The sequence below is a fragment of the Podarcis bocagei genome, assembly GCF_964188305.1.
Source record: "Podarcis bocagei genome assembly, chromosome: Z".
Taxonomy (NCBI): domain Eukaryota; kingdom Metazoa; phylum Chordata; class Lepidosauria; order Squamata; family Lacertidae; genus Podarcis; species Podarcis bocagei.
Genome location: NC_138140.1, coordinates 48,535,590 through 48,558,877, shown reverse-complemented (window position 1 = coordinate 48,558,877; position 23,288 = coordinate 48,535,590). Strand labels below are relative to the sequence as shown.

General features: G+C 43.9%; 1 protein-coding gene across 6 annotated transcripts in view; it reads right to left on the bottom strand.

Moving 5' to 3' along the window:
• FGF13 (fibroblast growth factor 13) overlaps positions 1-23,288 on the bottom strand; it is a 256,086-nt gene that overhangs the window by 90,274 nt on the left and 142,524 nt on the right. For 3 of the 6 annotated variants that reach the window (XM_081179064.1, XM_081179066.1, XM_081179065.1), the window contains exon 3: positions 22,102-22,365. The exons of 1 other annotated variant lie outside the window; for it this stretch is intronic. In XM_081179064.1, coding sequence (XP_081035190.1) covers positions 22,102-22,365 — 264 coding nt within the window. The remainder of the gene's footprint in view (positions 1-22,101; positions 22,366-23,288) is intronic. 2 more of the 6 variants (XM_081179067.1, XM_081179069.1) reach the window with 1 other exon arrangement.

Sequence of the window (23,288 nt, the reverse complement as noted above, 5' to 3'; positions counted from 1 at the left end):
CTACAAGAGTTCCTTACTCCTAAGCTGATTATCTCCCATTCATCAGTGCTGAGCTTCATCGCCCAGCCACAAGCCAGGTATCCGTATTAATCCTCTTCATGGATCATATTAAATTGTTTCTCATTATCTGCTCCACTCTTCATTCAGCACCATTTGTAAAACTAAAATCTACCATGCTGTACTATAAATCAAGCCCTTTTGTAACAGAGGAAAGGACAAACCAGGTAGCATCTAACTTAGTGCCGTGTGGGAACCTGTCGTATTGTTTGTAAAAAAAGGAAACTTCCCTGTGAAATAGGCTTTCTGCCTCGTTCTCTAAGCACTTTAGGATTTCTTTAGGATTTCTGTAGAATTTCAGTGGGTGAGGGGTTTTCAGCTTACCTTCCAGGTTGTGAGGTGGAGAGAGGTGTGTGTGTGTGTTTTCCAGTAAAACATTTGCAGCTGTCAACACTTCCTGATCTGAAACACACACACACACACACACACACACACACACACACACACCCTGCAATGAAAGTAGTTAACCTCATAACGTCTTCTCCAAGGTGTTAATGAGAACCTGGATATCACAGAAGACTGCAATGTGCCAGGCCACTAGTGAAATTACTGCAGAATGATAGAAAAGGCACTTGCAAAAAAACAAAAACAAAACCCTGACCACTTCAAAATCCATGTACATTCCAACAAAATCCTTCTACCCCAGCCGTGAGCTTTTCACTGAGATTCTCCCTCCCCTTTGAATGCATTTTTGGTGGGCAATCTTCGGGGATGGGATTGTATGTCAGTAGTGGGTGGGTTCAAATGCAACAGAGTAGGTAGAGCAATTGCTGGGACTGTTACTTTTGTACATTCCAGCCACAAAGGTTTGTATACAAACACACACACACACACACACACACACACACACACACACACACACACGTGTACATCTCTTTATCATCCATCCAAACAAGCAAAAGGCATTATCACAGCTAAGAATATAGGAGCTCTGCTAGATCAAGCCAAAGACCCACCTAGTCATAGAGTTCATGGAATCATGGAGTTGGAAGGAACACCAAGGCTAATCCAACCCCCTGCAATGCAGATATGTGCAGCTGTCTCATATGGGGATTGAAGCTGCAACCTTAGCATTATCAGCACCATGCTCTAACCAGCTGAGCTATCCAGCATCCTGTTCTCACAGTGGTCAAAATGATGCCCAGATGGGAAGCCCACAAGCAGGACCCAAGAACAAGAGAACTTTCCCCTCCTGTGGATTACAGCAACTGGCTATGTGCAAATGTATGTGCATAGGATTCCTCCGTGTGAACAACAACTCTAGTTAGCAGGCCAGGGTTTCAGGAACCTTGCAAGCCCTGAGGAACCCCAATTGTAAGTGACAATTAAGAACATAAGAACAGCCTGCTGGATTAGATCACTGGCTTATCTATCCCACTGTCCGGTTATCCCAGTGGCCAACCAGAGGTCCCTTTGTGAAGCCCACAAGCAAAACCTGAGTGCAAGCAGTACTATCCTCTCTTGTGGTTTCTAGCAACTGGTATTCAGAGGCATAATGCCTCCAACGGTGGAAGAAGAACATGGTCATTATGGCTACTAGTATCCATCAACAGCCTTCCCCTCAGTGAATTTGTCCAATCCTCTTTTAAAACCATCCAAGTTTGTGGCCATCACTGAGTTCCACACCTTATCTATGTGCTGCATGAAGGACTTTCTTTTGTCTTTCCTGAATCCACTAACATTCAGCTTCATTGGATGTCCACGAGTTCTAGTAGTTCAAGGATATGTTCCAGGCAGGCAAAAGTGACCTAGAAGGGCATGGAGCCAGATCAGTCAAGCTTGTGACATGGGGACAAGTGAAGGGGAGTCTCAAAAGCCAGAGATGCCTGGAGGCCATAATCTGCCCAAGGGCAGATGTCTCCTTATCCCTGACCAAAATCTCTAGTTCTTCTACTGCACTCACAACGCTCCACTTTATGTCTTCCCTCTGCCTTATCTTCCTCCTTTGCAATCAAGCTGTTGTGACAATTCACTGGTTTCCTGAGTTAAAAGCGACTGTTGCTGTGGAGTTTAATGATAATATATTTTCCAAAGTCCCTCTCTGTTGATGCCTGAACGGGAAGTAACGGAACAGAAACAATTTGTGCCAAAGTGATTCTCTTTGCGTGCTGTTGCCCTCATGGGGATATATCAAAATTCATGGCAGATTTCAGTCAATTAATGCTGCAAATGTTTCCAAGTGGACAGCAGGATTTTGTTCTCCAGTCCTTGGATTTCTAACTTGACCTTGAAACTGGCACGATGATCCCAGCTTGCCCATCCTGTGCCTATTAAGCCGTAGCCACTTGATGCCTCCAGAATATATTTGTAACCTGCATTTTCTCCTCATAAAACCAGGATAGATTTAACTATTGGTGCCTGGTTATGTGTTCCATTTATACTCCACATTCCTTCTACAAAATTCAAATAAAGCACATATAAGATTCCCAAATGGCTGATTATCCTGGCATTGATCAGACCCAGGCCAGCTGTGGATGCAGCATGTAGAGTGTTGAGAGGGACACTAGGTTCAAATCCTGCCTTAGATATAGCCAATGATGTTCAGCACCACCATACTGTTACTATTACTTCAACAAAAACTACCACTACTAAATTAATATACATAGCTCTTCAGATTTTACCTAAGTAGAACATGGCGTGGAGGCAGTTTTTGTTGTATGAATGGGAATCACTGCTATAGATCACATATAATTACTTTATGGGAGGAGTCTTTTCCAGCACAAGTTGCACCTTCAGTTCTAGGCAACTTTTCAGGTACTGCAAGACAGAACCAGATGCAAAACTAGACAAAGCAATGCATGCAGATTTTACCTCCTCCTTGCCTGTGAAGATAGGCTCTGATGCATATGAGACCAATGGTGGGTCCAACGATTAAGAAGGTGGTTTCTGAACATGCTGAAGAGGGAAATGAGGGGCTGATTGGGCTCATGAACCTGCAAATGCTCATGAACCTGCATTTAGGAGAAGAAAAGTGGTCCTCAACCCCCACTGCCTTGAGGGATATTTACAGGAGAAGGAAAAGCTAAGGAGTAAACCCTACACAAGCCCTACACAACCCCCTAAGGGGGTTGGATGGTGCCTTGTACGCCTCCTTCTGGCAACTCCTGCAGCCAAGTTTGGATCACATCAGTGAGACCCGGGGGGGGGGGTGTCTTGTTGTCTGTGCAGCCCTGGACCTCGATGCACACTGCCCAGGCTTGCGCCTTGAGCTGCCCTCCGGAGGCACACTCCATTGTCTCTCATAACAAATGGATGCCAATATTCCATTCCACGGATTGCTAGTTTCTACATACCCCTCCCCATCTTCCACCCAGGCCAGCAAGAAGTTATAATCAGAGTTCAAGGCGAAAACACTAATGAGCTGGCTGGATGAAAGGAGTTTGAGTGAGATAGGTTCTATGTGAAGAGTATTAAGAACTTTTTTTTAAAAAAAAAAAAAAGACTGGTAAATATCGAACTGCATATCAAAACATATTTTTCACTTTGCAGCCCTGATTCCTGGGGTATCAGGGGAATTCAGATTCTGAGGGGCTGTGGCCAAGACATCTGTCTCAACATGGCATGATTACTTGGCCTGAGGCTGACACATACAGCAGCAAGAGTTCATGCCTTCAAGTGGAAGGTTTTTGTTCTGGAGCTGGAACGTTATTGTCATTTTTGCTGGAACATATTGGCAGTTTTGTTGGAACATACTGTGGGTTTTTGCATTGCATTATCTATCTTGTGCTCTGTTTTGTACCCCCAAATGTTTTGATGAGTTTGTTTTAGAGTTGAAATACAGTGGTGCCTCGCAAGACGAAATTAATTCGTTCCGCGAGTTTTTTCGTCTAGCGAATTTTTCGTCTTGTGAAGCATGGTGTCGGGAAAGTTTTGGAAAAGCTTCAAAAATCACCAAAGTCTTCAAAAAACCTCAAAAAAACCTACCACACCACGTTCTATGAGTTGCTCCTCGAAGTCAAGTCGCAACTGTATTAACGGTGTTAAGAAAAAGGAAACAAACTTGCAAGACGTTTTCGTCTTGCAAAGCAAGCCCATAGGGAAATTCGTCTTGCGAAGCAGCTCAAAAAACGCAAAACCCTTTCGTCTAGCGAGTTTTTCATCTTGCGAGGCATTTGTCTTGCGGGGCACCACTGTATATTGCCATTTCCCCCCCAGTAGTGTTGGGGGGAGTTATTTTGGGCAAAAGGAAGGTGGAATTCCCCCCCCCCCGCCTCTCTCCTTCCCTCCTACTGAAACAGAAACAATAGCATAGACTTTTATACAAGGCTTTGGCCCTGTATACCTGAAAGAGTGTCTCCACTCCCATTGTTCAGCCTGGACATTGAGGTCCAGCTTAGAGGGCCTTCTAGCGGTTCCCTCACTACGAGAAGTGAGGTTACAGGGAACGAGGCAGAGGGACTTCTCAGTAGTGGCACCTGCCCTGTGGAATGCCCTCCCGTCAGATGTCAAGGCAATAAACAACTATGAGATTTTTAGAAGACATCTGAAGGCAGCCCTCTATTGGGAAATTTTTTGATGTCTGATGTTTTACTGTACTTGTGTTGGAAGGCACTCAGTCAGATGGGCGGCATATAAATAATAAAGTATTAGTATTAGTATTAGTATTAGTATTATTAGTATTAGTAAACTGCTAATAATTACTTTCTGATTTTCATACATTTATAACCAGCTCAGTGTCAGCTTCAGGGTTGTTGTTTTTCTGAGGGGTGGTGGTTGAGGGCTTTGGGAAAGATACCCTCAGTGGGCCCCCTGCCATTGTTGCCACCTGCTGTGGCTCCTCTGCCTTATGATTGCCCCTACCTGTTAGCTCCTGCTAGACAGAGCCAATGGGCAAGAGGGTAGTGACAGCCCCTGCTCCTCCTCTTCATACCCCATGATGCTACTTCAGTCAGGCCAATAAGCAGGGTGGAGAATGGGAAGATGGAGGAGGAAGAGGAGGGTACAGGTCTAATAGACTCTTATCTTGGGCTCGCTGCTAGAGGGTAGACCTTGGCAGGTGCCAAACCAGCCCTCTTTTTCAGCAGCAGATTGCCTAAACATGGAAAGATTGTTGGATACTGGACAAAGAACAAAGATGGAGATCTTGGCACCAGCACAGGAAATATATCTTGTGAACAAACAGGGCTTAATTTAGAACTTGCCGGCAAACACAAAAGTCAAGTCACTAGTGCCTTTCAAAATCCAGTAATGGACTATGAAGCTATCTATAAAAAAACCCCCAACACTTGGAAGGTTTAGCCGAAGCTCTTGCCAGCTATCAGGAAGCCTGCATTTTTGGCTGAGTGTACACCAGTTTCTTATCCAGAAATAACATTCTAGTCAAGGATTTGCAAGGGAAAATATGGGCATGTCTCCATCTTCGTGTGCTTTGCCTGGAAACAAACTGACCTTAAACAATGACAAGTGATAAAGGGGGAGAATATTTTTATTTTATTTTGGCCTGGCACACATCTATCTTTAAACACTCGACATCTCAAAGTGGTCTTTTAAAAAGGCACCTTTAAAAGTTGTTCTAGGTGGGAAGGATCCCTCTGACGGACAAATGGTGAAAGGGAGGGTGCAGGATTTAAAAAATGCCCTTCAGTCTTTTTCTTCTTCATGAAAATGAAACAAGACAGCCACGAAGCAGTCATGAAATTATTCCTGGCTGCATTTGGTTGCATGAGATATCAGGCCTGTGATTATGGTTGCTTTCCCTACCGAAGGAGTAGCAGGAAGAAATCTCACAATAGGGATGCAAGAAGAACCCTGCTGGATTGAACCAAAAGTCCATTTGGGCCACATTAAAACATGCATGTAATGATAACCACTGTAAAAGGTCCAGCTTCTTCCAAAGAATCTTGAGAGTTGTAGTCTGTTAAGGGTGTTGAGAGTCATTAATATATAGTATACTTATTCCCCTCACAGAGCTGCAATTTCCAAAGTGGTTTAACCATTAATCCTTCTTCAAAGGGAACTCTGGGAATTGTAGCTCTGCGAGGTTAATGATTCACAGCACCTTTAGCAAGCTACACTTCCCAGGATTCTTTGGGGGAAGCCATAACTGATTAAAGTAGGAGTCACCAAGCTTTTTAGGGATAGTGGACATGTTCAGAATTCTGAGAAAGTGCCATGGATGTGTCACAAAATGGCTGCCATAGAGCATTAAACAAAATGGCTGCCACATTGAAAAGAAGAGAGGTACACAAATGGTGCACATATGATGTCTGTGTTTAACCTGTTCTGTCAGAGGCACTGTGCCTTTGAATATCAGCTGCTGGAAACTGCAGGAGGGGAGAGCCCTGTTGCAATCATGTCCAGATTGTAGACTTCCCACAAGTATCTGGCTGACTGCTGTGAGAACAGGATGCTGGACTTGATGGGCCATTCACTGATCCAGCAGGGCATGTCTTATGCTCTCATCCACTTGCCCTCCACCATCCATGCCAACAGCTTACCCACTTGCAGACAGAAGCTCTTTGCATCTCCCTCAGAATAGAGGGAAAGGAGGACGAGTGTCCAGTCCTGGCCTCCAATGAAATGTGAGGCATGTTTAAGGGTGTGTAGGAAACACTGGGCCATCACAAACAGGAACCGAGCAGGAAGAGCAAACTGTCTTACGCACTGTGGATTTCTACAAGGATATTGAGATGATTTGCAGGCATCATGGTTGATACTAGCTCACCCCACCCTTTATGCCTTGCATGCAGAGCTATAATTCACAGAATTCCCTGGGAAGACTGATTAACTGTTAAACCATTCTGAGAACTAAAAAAATTCCTTCCAGTAGCACCTTAAAGACCAACTAAGTTAGTTCTTGGTATGAGCTTTCGTGTGCATGCACACTTCAGAAGTTTGCATGCACACGAAAGCTCATACCAAGAACTAACTTAGTTGGTCTTTAAGGTGCTACTGGAAGGAATTTTTTTATTTTGACTATGGCAGACCAACACGGCTACCTATCCATTCTGAGAACTGTAGCTCTAAGAGGGAAATAAGGGTCTCCTAACAACTCTCAGCACACAAAACAAACAACAGCTCTCAGAGTTCTTTAGGGGAAGCCATGACTGTTTGAAGTGGTATGATACTGCTTTAAATGTGTAGTGTAGATGGGACTCAAAAATTCTACGGCCAACCAACCAATGCAGTATCTAAAGTTCTGACCTATGTCTGTGGGTGGGGTCTGTCTACTTTCTCCACACCATACCTAATTTTATAAGCTTCTGCTGTCCATTTCAATCATTTGAAACTTAGCAAAAGAAAAGGCCTGACTTTGAATTCCAAAGGCTCCATGCAAGTCATGAGATCACTGACACCAGCAAGAAAATAACTGCATGACAGAAAATGATATTTAAAATACTTAAAATAAGATGTGTGGAAATGAGGACAATGTATGCTCTTGGCATTCAGACCACAATGAGAAGGAACTTGGTAGTTTGGCTTGAAATCTCAGTGCATTCACCATTCCAGAAATGATTTAGCTACCTTGGTCTGTGCTTATAATTAATCAAAGAACATCAGACCTGGCCTTTCATATTGTGGAACAATCATGGCACCCTCCCCTTTCCTGGCAGTATATATATATTTGGAAAGAGCAAAAGTACAGCGCAGGTCACGTATCCTGCAAATATAAATCATTTCTCAGTTGAAAAGAATTCAGCTATTTGCTGACTGAGGTGTCCTCTTCCTTGGTGTTCTGAGCTAACACTCGTCCAGCACACACTGCAGGAACTAGCCAGTGAAAAGAGTTTCAGAATATGCGAAGAGCCCTGCTGGATCAGACTGGACAGGAGTCTAGCATCCTGTCCTCACAGGGGCCAACCAGATATATCTATGGGAACCTGAGCACAACAGTCCTTTCCCTACTTGTCCTCTGCAGTTGATATTCACAGTCAGGCTGCCTCTGGTCCTGGGGGTAGTATATAGCCGTCATGACAAACAGCTATTGATAGCCTTGTTGTTTCTCAGAGTGTTGCTTTTTTAAAAAATGCAGTTCTGTGGTGATGCTGCTCCTTCTAAAAAGGAAAAACAGGCTCAACGAAGTCCTGAGATGAGGTTCATGGGGCCAGCTCAAGTATTTTTACTGCCCTTTGTGGAATGGGACAAAGGTTCATGTCTTGGAGCAGAGTTTGGCATTTTGTAGTCCAAAAACTGCTGGAGACCCAGGTTTGGGAAACTGCCCTAGATAATGGATGGGGAACTTTTTCCTCTCTGGATGTTATTGGATACCAACTTCCACAAACCCCATCACCATGGCCAGTTTGTAGTTGTAGTTCTGCACATTTGGAGAGCCACATGCTCCTTAGCCCTGCCTTAAATGGTGACAAAGCAGGCTATGACAGAAGAAGGAGGAGGAGGAGGAGGAGGAGGAGGAGGAGGAGGAGAAATAATTCGCAGGGAAGGGCCTCAGCTTAGTGGCAGAGTATTTGTATTGCATGATGAAGGCCCCAAATTCAATCCCTTCCAATCTCCTTGCAGGGCCAGGAGATGCCCCCTACTTGTAATCCTAAAGGGGTTTGGCCAATCTGTGCAGTGGCAATACTCAGTTAGATGCACTACATCCCTAAGTGAACATGCTAAGAAACTCAGTGAAGTGCAGCAGCCAAGACTGATGCAGAGGTGAGATGGAAACTCAGCCATGAGGTTGGCTGCCAAAGAACAAAGCCAAGAGTCAGAGCCAAGGAACACACCAGAGTCAGGAAGACTGAGACTAATGTGGCTCATGCAGACTCTCGCCCTTTATAGCTTTTCCTGTCCAGGAGAGCCCAATGGCCAGCCTGGCTGGGTGGGGCTAGGGTAGAGCCAAAGGATATTTCGCTACCCAGAAAATGTTCTGCATTGCAGTTTCAGCAACTCACCGTGTGGGGCTGCTGCACAGAGGCCCAACTCTTCCTGGTACTAGAGTCTCCAACAGCATCATCATGCAGAGTAAATTAATGCAGCAAGCAGAGAAGAGGCTATAAAAACATGCCTGCCAGTTTCCCAGAGGCCATTGGTTGGCCCAGCATCCTGGGAAAACAGGAATCTGTGCTAGATGGATGATTGGCCTAATATGGCAGGGTCTTTGGTACTTACGTTCATTCACCTGTGACTATGGATAGAATAATCTGTTGATTTCAGTTTCTCTCCATTCCCCCCCCCCCCAAGTTTGTGTTTGTTTTTTAAAATTAAAAAATTAAGTGCACCCCTTCTGTGGAATGATGAAGACATACTATTTGGGATGGGATGATGTGGCCCTTCAGACGGTGTTGGATACCAGCTCCAGTCAGCCCAAGCCAGTATGATCAATGTTCAGAGATTATGGGAGATCAAGTCAAGCAACACCCAAAGGATCACAACTTCGACCTACAACAATACAAGGCTGATGCTCAGGGTGAAGGAATCAAAGAATGGGCATCCCTATTTATTGATTAATCTGACAGTTCTAGCCATCCTCTTTGTTGATCTAAATCTTTCTGTTTGATGGGGGTTCAGAGGACTAGCTTTTAATAAGAAAGCATTCTATGGTGTATGTGTGTGTGGCGGGGGGAACACAATGCAACATTTTTCACACATTTTCTCCTCTAAGTTATCTCTCTGCATGCTGGCGGGCTCACACTAACGTTTCACACTTTAGAAGAAATGTGTGTACAACTAAACTGTTTCTATCAAAGACTGATAAAAAGAAAACACCTTTTGACTGGGAGGATGATTTCAGCCGGGGAAGGGGGGGGGGGAAGGATGTTAGATTATGAGCGTCTCAAGACAGAGAAGAAAGCAGGATACAAGCAAATGTATTCTTGAAATAGGCTGTGGGGCGGGGGGAGGGTGAACCTCCAGGTTGTTGGGTCTAATTAGGAGCTGAGTGTTGGAAGATTCTAGGGCTATATTCAACCCCCATAATCCATCCTATGGTTATGATCTGGTGGGCCGGAGAGGCAATCCAGCTAGAGGAGAGAAGGATCTGGACCACCAACTGAATCCAGTTCCTCATCTCCAGTCTAAGACTGGTAAGAGGCTGCATGCAGAGGTGATCCTAGGTCTGTGAAACTTCCAGCTGGGAGAGCAAATGTGACCTATGGACCACAGTTCCTTCCACTGGGCACATCCTCCTTGAGTCTTTTGGGGGGGATGCTGGAATGTGTCCTTGAACTGTGACAGTGCCTCTTGCTTGCCTGGAATGAGGGATGAGGTGCATGCACATGGGAAAACTGCCTTTTGTGTGGCTGGACCGCAACTTATGGTGAGAAGGTAAGAGTTAAATCCATAGCGCTGCCCACTTTTGCAATGGCCCCAGCCCACCACTAGTATGTGGCTCCTGGAAAGTTGCCTATGAAGAAATGGACAAAAAAATGTCATGAAGGCCAATGGAAGATGTTGTAAGCTTGTTTTCTCCTGCTCCAGAGGGTAGGACCGAAACCAGCGGCTTCGAGTTAGAAGAAAGGAGATTCTGACTAAACATCAGGAAGCTGTTTGACAGTGGAACCTGGGAAGGTGGTGGAATCTTCTCCTTCCTTGGAGGTTTTTAGACAGAGATCTGTCGTGGAGGCTTTAGCTGAGATTCCTGCATTGCAGAGGGTCCCTTCCAACTCTACAATTCTATGGTTTTATGATTCTCTCCTCCTTGCTCCTATGTACCATTTGAATATCTCTCCCCTCCACTGTAGTAGTGTTAGTGATGCCATGATCTTGGGCTGGGTTCAGTCAGAATTGCTCATCTGTTGCTTCTGGCATTGCTTGGCCATTTGTATCCACCAATTTGTGTTCCACGTGCAGAACACCAGCATATGGCACTGGATTACTCAAAGCTGAGAGCTTATTTTCTTCTTCCTCCCCTTTGTAAGTTGGAATTGTTCTCCATTCAGCGAGGTTGACTTTTTCCTTCTCTTCCCATTCCTAGAAACTCTGTGCCTCACATCCAAAGATGGGAGTGCCCTATGTGCGGCTTTTTCGGATGCACACAGCACCCATGGGAGACATATAATGGATGCATGTGCTATATCCACACAGCACAGTCCAAAGGCATAGATTGGAGTATCCTTGCTGAAGCTAAGATGTTCTTGATCTCATCAGTGCGTGGATGGGAGTCCAGTGGGAACCCCTATGTACACTGCCCTGGGGTCCGTTGCAGGTTTGTGGGACAGAGATGCAACAATAATCAGGCTGTATCCAATGTTCTCTGTCTGCTAGCTGAAGGGCTCTTGTGCTAGTAGATGGGTGAGTTGTAATGTTGTGCAACAGAGGAATCCAATGCATCAATTGTGGTATTGGAAACTCATTGTGCCATAGATTCTGCAATAATTCTTCCAGCTATTGACCTCCATCCCTGATCCGTACCAGGATAAATCCAACCCTAGGATGGCTGCATTTTAGTGTCATTGCTGATGTTTGTGTTTGTATCAGTGGTGAAATACATCTGCTACCTAAGGTTTTGTTGCTCTGTATAAATAGGTCTGAACCAAGCTCCAGTTTTCCTTCACTATATGAATATGTCAGTCTTAATTTAGTTGTGGGAGGTGGGGGGGAAGGAAAAAGAAAGCTAGCACTCAGGGTTAGCCCACCGGCCATGCATGAGTGTACAGCTGAGTTCATGGATGAGGAACTTTTGACCCCAAGGCCTCTCCATCTGGCCTTCCGAACTCTCTCTCGGCAACACACCCTTTCTAGCTACATGGCCGCTCTGCAGGCCACATCCCTCATCAGTACTAGGACATATTCACAATTCCCAGAATGGTTTAACCATCAGTCCCTCTTCCCTGGGAACTCTGAGAATTGTGGCTGAGAGGAATAGGGGTCCTCCTAACAACTCACAGCACCCCTAAACAAATTGCAGTCACTGGATTCTTTGGGGAAAGCCATAATTCTTTAATGTGGTTGCGATAGTGCTTTGAAAGTCTGGTGTGAAGGTTGCCCTACTTTGCACACATCCACACCACCTGAGAACTCTGATAATGCCTCTTGCTCGCCTGGATAGAGGATAGAGGGGTGTGTGTGTGTGTGTGTGTGTGTGTGTGTGTGTGTGTGTGTGTGGAAACCAGCCAAGTGCACAAAGGAAACACATTTGTTGCTCTGCCCACTTTTGCCTTTGACCTTGGCCACCCTGGATTGTGGCCCTTGGGGTGAAAAGGATTCACCACCCCTGACTTAGTTGGTTACTTACAGCCCACCCAGTGATGTGGCCTTCAGCATTATCATGGTGAAATGGAAGGTGCTCACTTTTAGAGAAAGACCATTCCTGGAAAGTAACATCTACTTATAATGCAGTTAAGGATTAGCAATACATCTGCATAATCAAGCTACACTTTACAGGGATATTGAAGTGGGCAACGCTGTTTAATTTTTCATCACCTAATGGATTCAGCTTCATCAGCAGGTGGATTTTGACGCAGCAGGAGTGCAACCGCGAGAATCACTCAGGTCACTTGGCCTGGTGGGTTGGGACAAGCTCAGTGGCAGAAATCAGGAGTGAGGGCCCTTTATGCACTCTGAGTGGCACATTCCCACCTGGGCACCCTTCCATGGATTACATGCCAGTAGTGGGCAGGGTCAGAGACAAAAGTGAGTGTTGAATGCAGATTTGACCTTTGTACAGTAGGGTATTTTCTGTACAATTTCTGCACATAGGTAGACCTATGACCTCTCTCTATTCTCCATCCAGGTGAACCAGAGGCAATGTGGGAGTTCAAGGACAGCCAAAAATATTTGGGGTGCAAAGTAGTACCCATGCTGGGGGGAGTGTTCTGAGGAAAGGGGATGGGGCCTAGGGAAAATTCCAAGGGCCAGATAGAGGGGTTGAGGGCCCAATGTCTAAGATTCCCCAAGGTCCCAATGTCTAAGATTCCCCACTCCTGGTGTGGCACATCTGCTTTGTGTGAATGAAGTCCCAGGTCCAGTCCCCAGCATCTCCAGGTAGGCTTGGGTGTGACCCCTGTCTGCATTTCCTAGAGAGCCACTGCCAGTCCTGGTAGACCTATGATTCCCTCCCTCCCCCCCCCCCTACCCAATGAACCACTTGAAAGTTGCTGAGGACCACTTAATGGTTTTTTAAAATAATAATAATGTTGTAACAATTGTAATGTGCTGTGTTAGATGCTGCATGATTTTGAGTTGAATCAAGATTTAATTAATTCTCGCCTCCCATTAACTTCACTGCTAATCCTCTCCACTCCTTTCAAGTGCCTCCTCTGCTTGTCACTTCCCGTACATCCCACTCTCTTTCTAGGCAGGCTGCTGGGTACTAAGAATAATAGAGCAGCCACTATGCCTGCTATTTAGTTACTGTTCCTTACAAACATGATGTAGACCACGTGAATGAAGCTTGTGAACAGTTTAGGAACCCCTGCTATAGACAACACTGAGCTACACAGACCAATGGCAGCTTGCTATGCTATGCTATGGATAGATAAAGGACCCCTGGACAGTTAAGTCCAGTCAAAGGCGACTATGGGGTTGTGGTGCTCATCTCGCTTTCAGGCCAAGGGAGCCAACGATTGTCCACAGACAGCTTTCTGGGTCATGTGGCCAGCATGACTAAACCACTTCTGGCACAACGGGACACCGTGACAGAAGCCAGAGTGCATGGAAACAGCATTTACCTTCCTGTTGCTGTGGTACCTATTTATCTACTTGCACTGGCATGCTTTCAAACTGTTGGGTAGGCAGGAGCTGGGACATAGCAACAGGAGCTCACCCCGTCACAGGGATTCGAACCGCCAACCTTCCGATCAGCAAGCCCAAGAGGCTCAGTGGTTTAAAGCACAGCGCCCCCGTGTCCCTAATGCTATTGATATATCTAGTGTGAATAGTTTTATGTCAATAGCTTTCACACGTTTTGTATCCAGCTCTGAAATAATCTGATAAAAGGTGAATAAATATCTTTTTTAAAAAAAAATGCATAAAATTGTTATTGTGTAAGGGGAAATAAACCCTCCTGTTTAAAACACAGAAAGTACTTGATAGCTATCCCAAGCTAAGTTTCAAATAGGGCAGGTGATTTACCTGAAGTCCATCAACCACATTTGATGTCATTCTGTCCTAAGCTTGCTCATCGGAAGCTTGTCATGAGTAGTTAATCAGTCTCTTCAAGCATGACTCATGACTTTTCTTGTCATTGTGTATACACCAGCTTCCAAGCCTTTTTTTTAATAAAAAAACTCCCATGCTCTTCATTAGCAATCAGCATGGCCCTGGAAAATGTATTCCGTGTAGAGACAATGCCATGGAAGTAGGAGCCTTGGAGCAAATGATTTGCAACGACAGGGTTCCTGTAGTCTCAACTGAAAAAACATGACTTTAGCTGTACCAAGTAATGGGCCTTTAGCTTAGCGCCTCCTCTTCCTCTGTGTCTTCCAGGGACATGACAAATCAGTCAGAGGGAAAATAGGTTCTTCATCATCACCATCACCATCAGAATTTCTGTTTTTTTTCTCCTTCCCTTTATGGTGACATTTAAATTATTCAGTTTAAGAACATGCAAACAGCCTAGCTGCTGGATTAGCCCAAAGGCCCATCTAGACCACATTAGCGAACTGTATTTCTAAGGGAAGCCTGCAAGCGTGACCTGTGTGCAACAGCACTCTCCCTCCTGTGGTTTCCCGCAGCAGGTATTCAGAAGCCTCTGACTGTGGAGGTCCAACATGGCCATTGTGGCCGACCGTCATTGAAAGCTTCATCCTGCCTACAGTGCTGTTCATAATGGATAAAGGCTTGTTGGTTATGAGTTGTTCTTAGCCTTTCAATGCCATTTCACATGACTTGTAGGGGAGGAAAGGAGCTTCTTGGATGTGATTGGACTCCAACTCCCACCAGGAAGCATGTCAGTGGCCGGAGACTATGAAAGTGTGTAGTTCATCAACATGTTGAAGGCTGCAAGCTTCCAACCTTCGCAGGAGGTGGAGGACAGCATCCTCTTATCCACAAATGTAGTAAGCCAATAGAGTGGGAGGGAGAAACTGGCTGCAGCTATTAGGCACAGTACAAAACTGGTGGAGGGCACTGCGTTGGCAAAGGTTGAGGTTTAAGTTCTTAACAGCAACAACAACCGTTTAATCTCAGATAATAGCTTCAGATGTTGTCCCAGGTAGGCTACTGACCAGTGACTGCATCTTTTTTGGGGAAGCGGTGTAATCCTTCCATTCTTTTGAACTGGAAATTCTTTGGTGCAACTAGCAAAATTGGGCATTTGGGTAATTTTTTACCACTTCTTTTGTCTGCAGGTATAAGGAGCTATTTGGCATTCATGGATTTGTAATCTGCCGTTCATAAATTTATGCACTTGTGGGATGGAGCTGGGGGTTATGTAACTTATTTGTTTATGTACCTTTGCAAATTGTTGGACCTGGAGCTATATGTGCTGCAAAGGAGGGAAGTGAATTGTTTGCTGTTAATATCTGGCAGCTGAAGTGAATTAAGCCTATCTGGGGGGGGAGAAGGATGGGTGCTGGAATGCTTCATTCCAGGACATCCCAGATAAGAAATAGGGAGGTCATATACAGAGGCTTAATTTTTAACAACATGGGGGAGAAACAAAACTTTCAATTTTGATTCCTCTCAGTTCCTCATATTTCTTTCAAGTTCACTTCTCATCTTCACATCTATTTGTAGTGGTGGTGGGGCTTCTTCTAAGTCTTCCTGAGAATTCATCAGCATTTTAGTGTGATCCACCCCCACCCCACCCCCAATATACACATTTTATAGTTTAGGCAAGTTTGCCTAAAATAATGCACTTTTGTACAGATTCTTCTATTGCTAGTCAAAGACAAATGAACATTAAGTAGCAAAGAAGACCCCACTGGATCAGGCCAGTGGCCCACCTAGTCTGGCATCCTGTTCTCACAATGGCCAATATTTTGCTTGGGCAAAATATTCAAGCAGCACCTCAGCACTCTCCACTCCCATGGTTTCCAGCAAATGGGGTTCAGAAGCATTGCTGCCTCAAACTGTGGAGGCAGAGCATAGTCATCATGTCGAGTAGCCATTAGTAGCCTTGATCCCCCACCAATTTGCTCAGTTCTCTTTCAAAGCCATCCAAGTTGGTAGCCTTCACTGCCTCCAGTGGGAATTAGTTCCATGATTTATCTCTGCATTGTGTGAAGAAGTACTCCCTTTTAGCTATCCTGCTCAGAGCAGACACATCGAAATGAATGGGCATGGCTAACTTAGATCACCCACCCACACAATGCGCTGGCTCTTCTCTGCCTAGCACCCTTAACATTCTCTAGCCCGGTGTTTCCCAGCCTTGGGTCTCCAGCTGTTTTCAGACTAAGTTTGGGAAACATTGCTCTAACCCATTATACTTCTGTGTTTCTCATTGAGGGCTGCCATCCTTCATTACCAGCCTCTCTCATGCACTGACTTGGCCATGCTCCTCTACTTTCTTGTTTAAAAAGGTTATGTGTGCCCTGAGGGAGGCAGACTGTTGCAGAAGGAGGGAAGGAGGGGAAGGGGTGGGTGGGGAATCGCATCAAAACCAGAGGTATGGGCAATGCGCCAAACTATCTATGACGGCAACTAACCAATGAGTGGTGGTGGGGTGTGTTTGTGTGTGTGTGTTTAAGGGAGAAACACGCACACAACCTCATTATAGCCTCGCTGCTCTAAATGTACTAACACAAATTAGGTTTTTGCAGAAACAGGCTTCTCTTTACGTAACCCTGTTTTGGAAAGATAGCAGCAGCTTATGTTTAAACTATTTAGGAGAACAAATAGCTGCAGCATGCCTCTCAGATGGCCTTCCTGCAGCGAGAACCAGATTCCCTGCTTGAGTGGAGTGATACATATGTTCTGTGCTTTTGCCTGGCTGTAATGGAGAATGTGCAAAAGCCTCTGGGGAATCTCAGTCAACCATATGGACCTTTCCGCAACTTCTTCTGTGGGGGCTTCTGAGGTAACCAAGGTTGGTTGCAATGGAATTAGATGGCTAAGATATTGGCCAAGGCCCACCTTAGGAGACAGAGCATAGCTCGGGGGTAAAGCATCTTCCTTGTCTCAGGTCCAGTCCTCGGCATCTTCAGATAAGGTTGGGAAATACCTATGTTTGAAATCCTAAAGAGTCACTGCCAGTCATGCAAAGTAGTTGTTGAGCAGTTCTGTCTTCTCTATGTCATCCAACAGCATTTCTCTATCTTCTCCACACAAGGGCCCTACTACTTTCTTGATCTTCCTCTTGCTTCAAACATAGCCAAATAAGCCAAAGGTTGGGACAGGCTGATATAAACTTAGGGTTGTGTCCAACTAAGTTCTACTCAGAGTAGACCCTCTGAAATTAATGGACCTAAGTAAGCCATTTCTATTAATTTCCATGGACCAGCTCAGAGTAGAACTAATGTTGGACACAAACTTTAGATTAAGTTGATATGAACAAAAGCACATAAGAATAACTCTGCTGGACCAGGACAATGGCCCATCTAGCCTTGCACCTTGTTATCACAACCAGATGCCCCAATGGGAAAGCCTCAAACAGCACCTGAGCACAATAACACTACCCTCTGCCTTTGACCACTGAGGTAGAAAAGGCTTCCTCAACCTCAGCCCTCCAGATGTTTTGAGACTACAATTCCCATCATCCCTGACCACTGGTCCTGATAGCTAGGGATCATGGGAGTTGTAGGCCGAAAACATCTGGAGGGCCGAGATTGAGGAAGCCTGAGGTAGAACATAGCCATTGTGGCTAGGAGTCATGCACAGCCTTCTCTTCCATGAATTTGTCCAACCCTCTTTTAAAGACAACCATCATTGCTGGCCATCATTGCCTCTTGAAGAAGCAAATTCTGTAGTTGAACTATGCCTTGTGTGAAGAAGTGCCTTGGTCTACATCATTACATGTAGCCTAGATCCTTCTAGCATGCTGTCCCTGTACAAGCAAAATCTTAAAGATGACTCATATACTTTTGAATCCTATGAGTTGAACTGAATTATGGCATGAATTATGAAGAGAAATGCTGGAAGAGGCACCCAACTAACATATTCCCAGATTGTTAGAGAAGAATTAAAATGTGGCAAGTAATCATGAGTACATATCTTCACACTAAACAGCATTCTTTTTTTAAAGTGCAATATTCATGCAGTTGGCATAAGTCAGCACTCTTGTTTCCATCTGTACAGGAACTGACACCCTCTCAACATTTATGGATTAGATAACATCACATTGCCATTTCTTATCTCGTGCCTGGATGCCTCTTTGGGAATGGAAACATATATCCTCAGAAGGAGAAAAAGACATTTGTCTTTTGCTATTAGGTATGTGCATTAGAATGAGGCAGACCGTCTGGTCTCTTTGGTTCTACAACGTTTTCTGGAAGAATGCCTTAATGATTAAAATATGTCACTGAAATGGAGCAACGGAACTACCATGCTGAATGAAATGCTTCCAGGGCGTGGGGTGGGGGTGGTGGAAGAAGCTTTTTATGAAGAAGAGAAACTTGTTGGAATTGCGGGGGGGGGGGAGAGCGGCATTTGCATCTGGTAGCTGCCCATCAATTCTACAAATATCCCAAGGAAAAGAGATTAATATTGTCATGTGCTAATTACATTTGTTAAGGAACAAGAAGGCCACTTGGTGATGCCTCTTCACCAATCTGACCCATCACATGGAGGGAAGGGAGCATGTGCTGTTCCTCCCTGCAAATGCATCCCAGGACAAAAGCCAATGCACATAGAAATTCAATCTGTGTAAGAAGGGGGTGGAATTTTCTCATAATCCCAATGTTGAGTTTATCCAAATGGATTCCTCACTCCACTCCTTAATCCCAACAAAATGCATGGTTCTACCCCCATCCTAGTTCCATTAAACATAGTGAGAGTGCTCGCACATAATATGCTTGATTATATGCATTATTAAATGCAGTGTACACATTTTTATTCCAGGTTTTCCAATGCAACAAGCACTTAAACAGATACGTAAAGCAGTGTATATAACTGTATTAAAATATGCATGTATTAATATAAATATTATGCTGAAGAAATACAGCACAGTGTGGGACTTCACCTTTATACGGTACATATTACATGAATAATATTCATATTTTTTGCATATAATGAGTCAGGCTTTCTTTTCTTTTAAAGAATGACAATACATGAGCAGTTGAGAGATTAGGTAAAGGTAAAGGGACCCCTGACCATTAGGTCCCGTCGTGGCCGACTCTGGGGTTGTGGTGCTCATTTCGCTTTACTGGCCGAGGGAGCCGGTGTACAGCTTCCGGGTCATGTGGCCAGCATGACTAAGCCACTTCTGGCAAACCAGAGCAGCGCACGGAAATGCCATTTACCTTCCCACCGTAGCAGTACCTATTTATCTACTTGAACTTTGACGTGCTTTCAAACTGCTAGGTTGGCAGCAGCAGGGACCGAGCAACGGGAGCTCACCCTGTCACGGGGATTTGAACCGCCAACCTTCTGATCAGCAAGTCCTAGGCTCTGTGGTTTAACCCACAGCGCCACCCATGTCCCTCCAATTGAGAGATTAGCAAGCACTCAGTTAAACAAGGCAGTCTTATGTGAGCAAAACCTAGTAAGGTTGGAACCCCCAAATTCTGTGATTAAACCTCTGATGGAGGCTTTGTTTTTTTTGTTTTTCAAGCAGGAGATTGACTACATGATTTTGACCTACACCACTTGCATTTTTCACACCTGAACCAAAAATCAAACATTCTGCTCCAGTGCATGGCATTATCAGGATGGCAGACAGGGATGACAGACATTTGTTCTCCACCCTCATAACGGTAGGATCAGCAAAAGGGTATTGTCTGATATGACCCCATGTATATCAAGACCCTTCTATAAAGTGCCTTCTATAAATAGATGCTTCATACTTGTAGCAATAATATACAAATACTGCTACAAACATAAATTATAACCAGGAGCGATAATACCAAACTGAATGTTCATGAACAAAATAGTGTTAAAAATTCAACTTAAAACACTCAGCAATTCTGTTATTTCTAAAACAATGCATGTTTCTCTCTGACATCAGTAGCATCACTTTTTCTTTTGGGGAAAAAATCAAGCAACACAATGGTTAGTAAAGGACAATTTTCTAGAACTTCTAAGCTTCTCCTTGCAAGAAACTATGCATGAATACAAATGAAACCCAAAAATAATCCAAATGTTGTTTGAAATTGCCAACTCTTGCCAGCCACAACTCACTGACATTTGAAGCTTCTGGCCAGTTTGTTTGCAGAGCAATTGTTGTTTTTTGAACATCTAAATCTAAAACCAAAGGCCATTGCTTTGACATGAAAGATAATAAAATTCAGAGATTCAGGAACTGTTCCACTTTTATTACACATGTAGCTGCATGAATTAAATCTCTCAGAAGTTGCCTATCTCACATGCCCATGCTAATGAAAGCATTAAACTGAGCTACAATCTACCAAAAAGAAAAGAAAGATTTCACTGTTGTTCCTTTTCCATAGCTATAGATGTTGTTTCTGTAATATTTAGTAAAGCAAAGATCTACATTTGTGGGTAACAGCAACAATCCTAGACAAACATAGGTGCAGGCAAAAGAAAAACACATGTGCCTCTCAGACTTCTTGAAAGTGTTTATTGCAACCTATCTTCTGACAAAACAGGCAATCATATTTTCCATTTAAAACTGCATAAACTGTCATGTTACATATGCAATCTTCATGGGCCTATTTGGCTATGGGATAGTTGTATGGCCATAGAATGGGATAATGCAATGAGGCCCATTAGGAATACGTAAGCTCCTTGAAATCAGACACCTGTCTGTTTTGTTCATGTTAACTCTGAAGCACCACTATGTTTATTTTGGGGACACACATGCATACTGGAAACCTACAGAACTTGATAATGGAAAGAGGAGTACCACTAGCAGTATGTAAGCTCACTGAGGGCAGAGACTTACTCCATTTTGCTGATGTAACTGTGAAGCATCACATACACTTATGTGCCCCATGTGTACACATTGTGAATGTAGAAACCAGACAGTTGTGACATGGCAATTGTGTTGCACAAACCCTCATTTTATCACACCTGTATCAGTCAGAGTAGGATCCATTCCTATATATTTATAACCTCTGAAATGCACTCTTTCTTTGTTATAAAGACATCTGCTATTGGACCATATATAGAAGCTCATGTAAAACGTGCAAAGTCTTACCAGATAGGAATTGAGGCAGTAGCGGAAAACATATAAAAACAGCATTACAGAAAATCAAGAATTAGGTTGTCTGGAGAGGGTGGATGTTTAAGCTCATATATACCCCAAACTGACAGGCTAACAAGACACATTTCCTTATTAATAGTTTCTGGGGAACAAGCAAGCAAGTGGTCACCCATACCTGATTACCATCTCTGGAAAATAAAAAGGAAACATTCCACTCAGACATTAGCTCTACTGCATGCACAGAACTTCTCCAAAATGCAACCGGGCGTGCAGTACATTCAACTTATCCTGCTTTACCAAACTACAGCTTTTATAAGCCTTTTTTTTTTTTTTGGACAGCAATGCGCAAAAGCTTTATGAAGTGTAAAAGTGTCAGAGAATCCAGCTTTAAGTGTGATCTAATATTTATTCCCAGCTGAGTGCAACTTTGAAATACTAAGGTGGAGGAGAACTTCTCAGGTGAAGAGAGAGAAGAGGGAGCTGTTAAGATGCTGTTTTAGAAAAAGCAAGCAAGTTTTGGCAGCCAAAAGGCAAGTGTAATGATGAAAATGGACAGAAATAAAAGTTTTGATCAGTAATTTTTAAAGCATTGTCAACTATTATATATATATATTTATATATATACATATACGTATATATATACATATATACATACATACACAGATACACCCACACACCCAAAAAAGGCTTTCCTATATCAGTGAATTATATTTTATACAGTGGCCCATGACTCGTATCAGACATTAACAAGCAAGCAAAGTAGCAGAGGGTGATACATGAACCCCAGGCAAATCGCTGCATCCAGTTGCATTATATTAAACACAGGCCAAAGAACACACAAGACACAATCCGTAGGACAGGCACGCTCTCTCCGAAAGAAACAAAAACAAAGGAAAGGAAAATAAAAAATTTAAAAACCGGGAAAAAGAAAACGAACATGGATCTCGTGGTGCACAAACCTTCAGGTTCTGTGTTCTCTTTGAGGTGCACTTGCTTCAGAGGACAGCAGAAGATTTCGTGACATTTAGCACGAAAGGGGGATTCTTTTTTCTTTAATTCCGTAGATTGGATGGAATCTTGCCGTAACATAATATATTCCTGTGTGCCGGGGGGAGCGTCATCCATAACTGCGGTCACCACATAACAAAATGAACTTAAGTTAGAACGAAAGGGAAAAAATAAAATTAAAACAAAGAAAAAAAATCTAGAGAAGCAAATCAACTCTATAATGATACAGGGAGGGGCAGAGAAGGACATGGGAGCAGGGAGAGGAGGGGAGGGGGAAACATTGGTAGAGAGAAAAAGAAAAGAATGACGAGAATTAACGTACTCTGGCTTATGATGGCAGAGGAAGAGGAGACAAGAGGATAGGAGTCATTTACTTCTATATTTCCATGCTTACACCAGTCTTTCTAGCATTGTCTAGGAAGGGATACTGTGTTAAGAAAGGTAGCTTACATATCTTAAAAATGTATTCGGGAAAAGACTGAATACAAGGCATCTATACCACATATAACCTCTCTTTTTTGCTACCATTTTAGTGGAATACATGGCTATATTTTGCATGCAGATTACATACAGTAACAGCTAAGATATCATGCAGGTTTTAATGGCCAGAGCTACTCATTTTATATTCAGAACAGCAATGAGCAATTTGCACAGATACCCAACATTACTCACATCATATTGCTATTAGACTCTATAGGCCAAGGTACTTTTTTTCAGAAGACGGATCATCATTCACTGGCATTCAAATTTACAGTTCGTTCCAGAAGGCGCAAAGAGAGGGAGCATGTTGGGGTGGGGTGGGGTGGGGTGGGGTGGGGGGATCTCATGGTTTACCCCATCCCCTAATAATTCAAACACTGCCTTCTACATTCCAGAAAATACTTCCGTGTCAGCTCATATGCTGAGGAACCCCTGGAAGCCTGCCATGAAACCAAATAATGTTTCAGAGAATATTGTCAGGGACATTCCAAACTACGGGTTAGACCTTTGGGGTATCAAGATTCCTGCTTGCACTGCATCCTGTTCAATCCAGACTTCTTAGAGCTCTCCTCCAAGTCCCCAGATGTGTCTCAAACGCATGGGTTAGATTGGAAACGGGGATGATGAGAGTGGAGGCTAGCATCAATTTACAAATGGC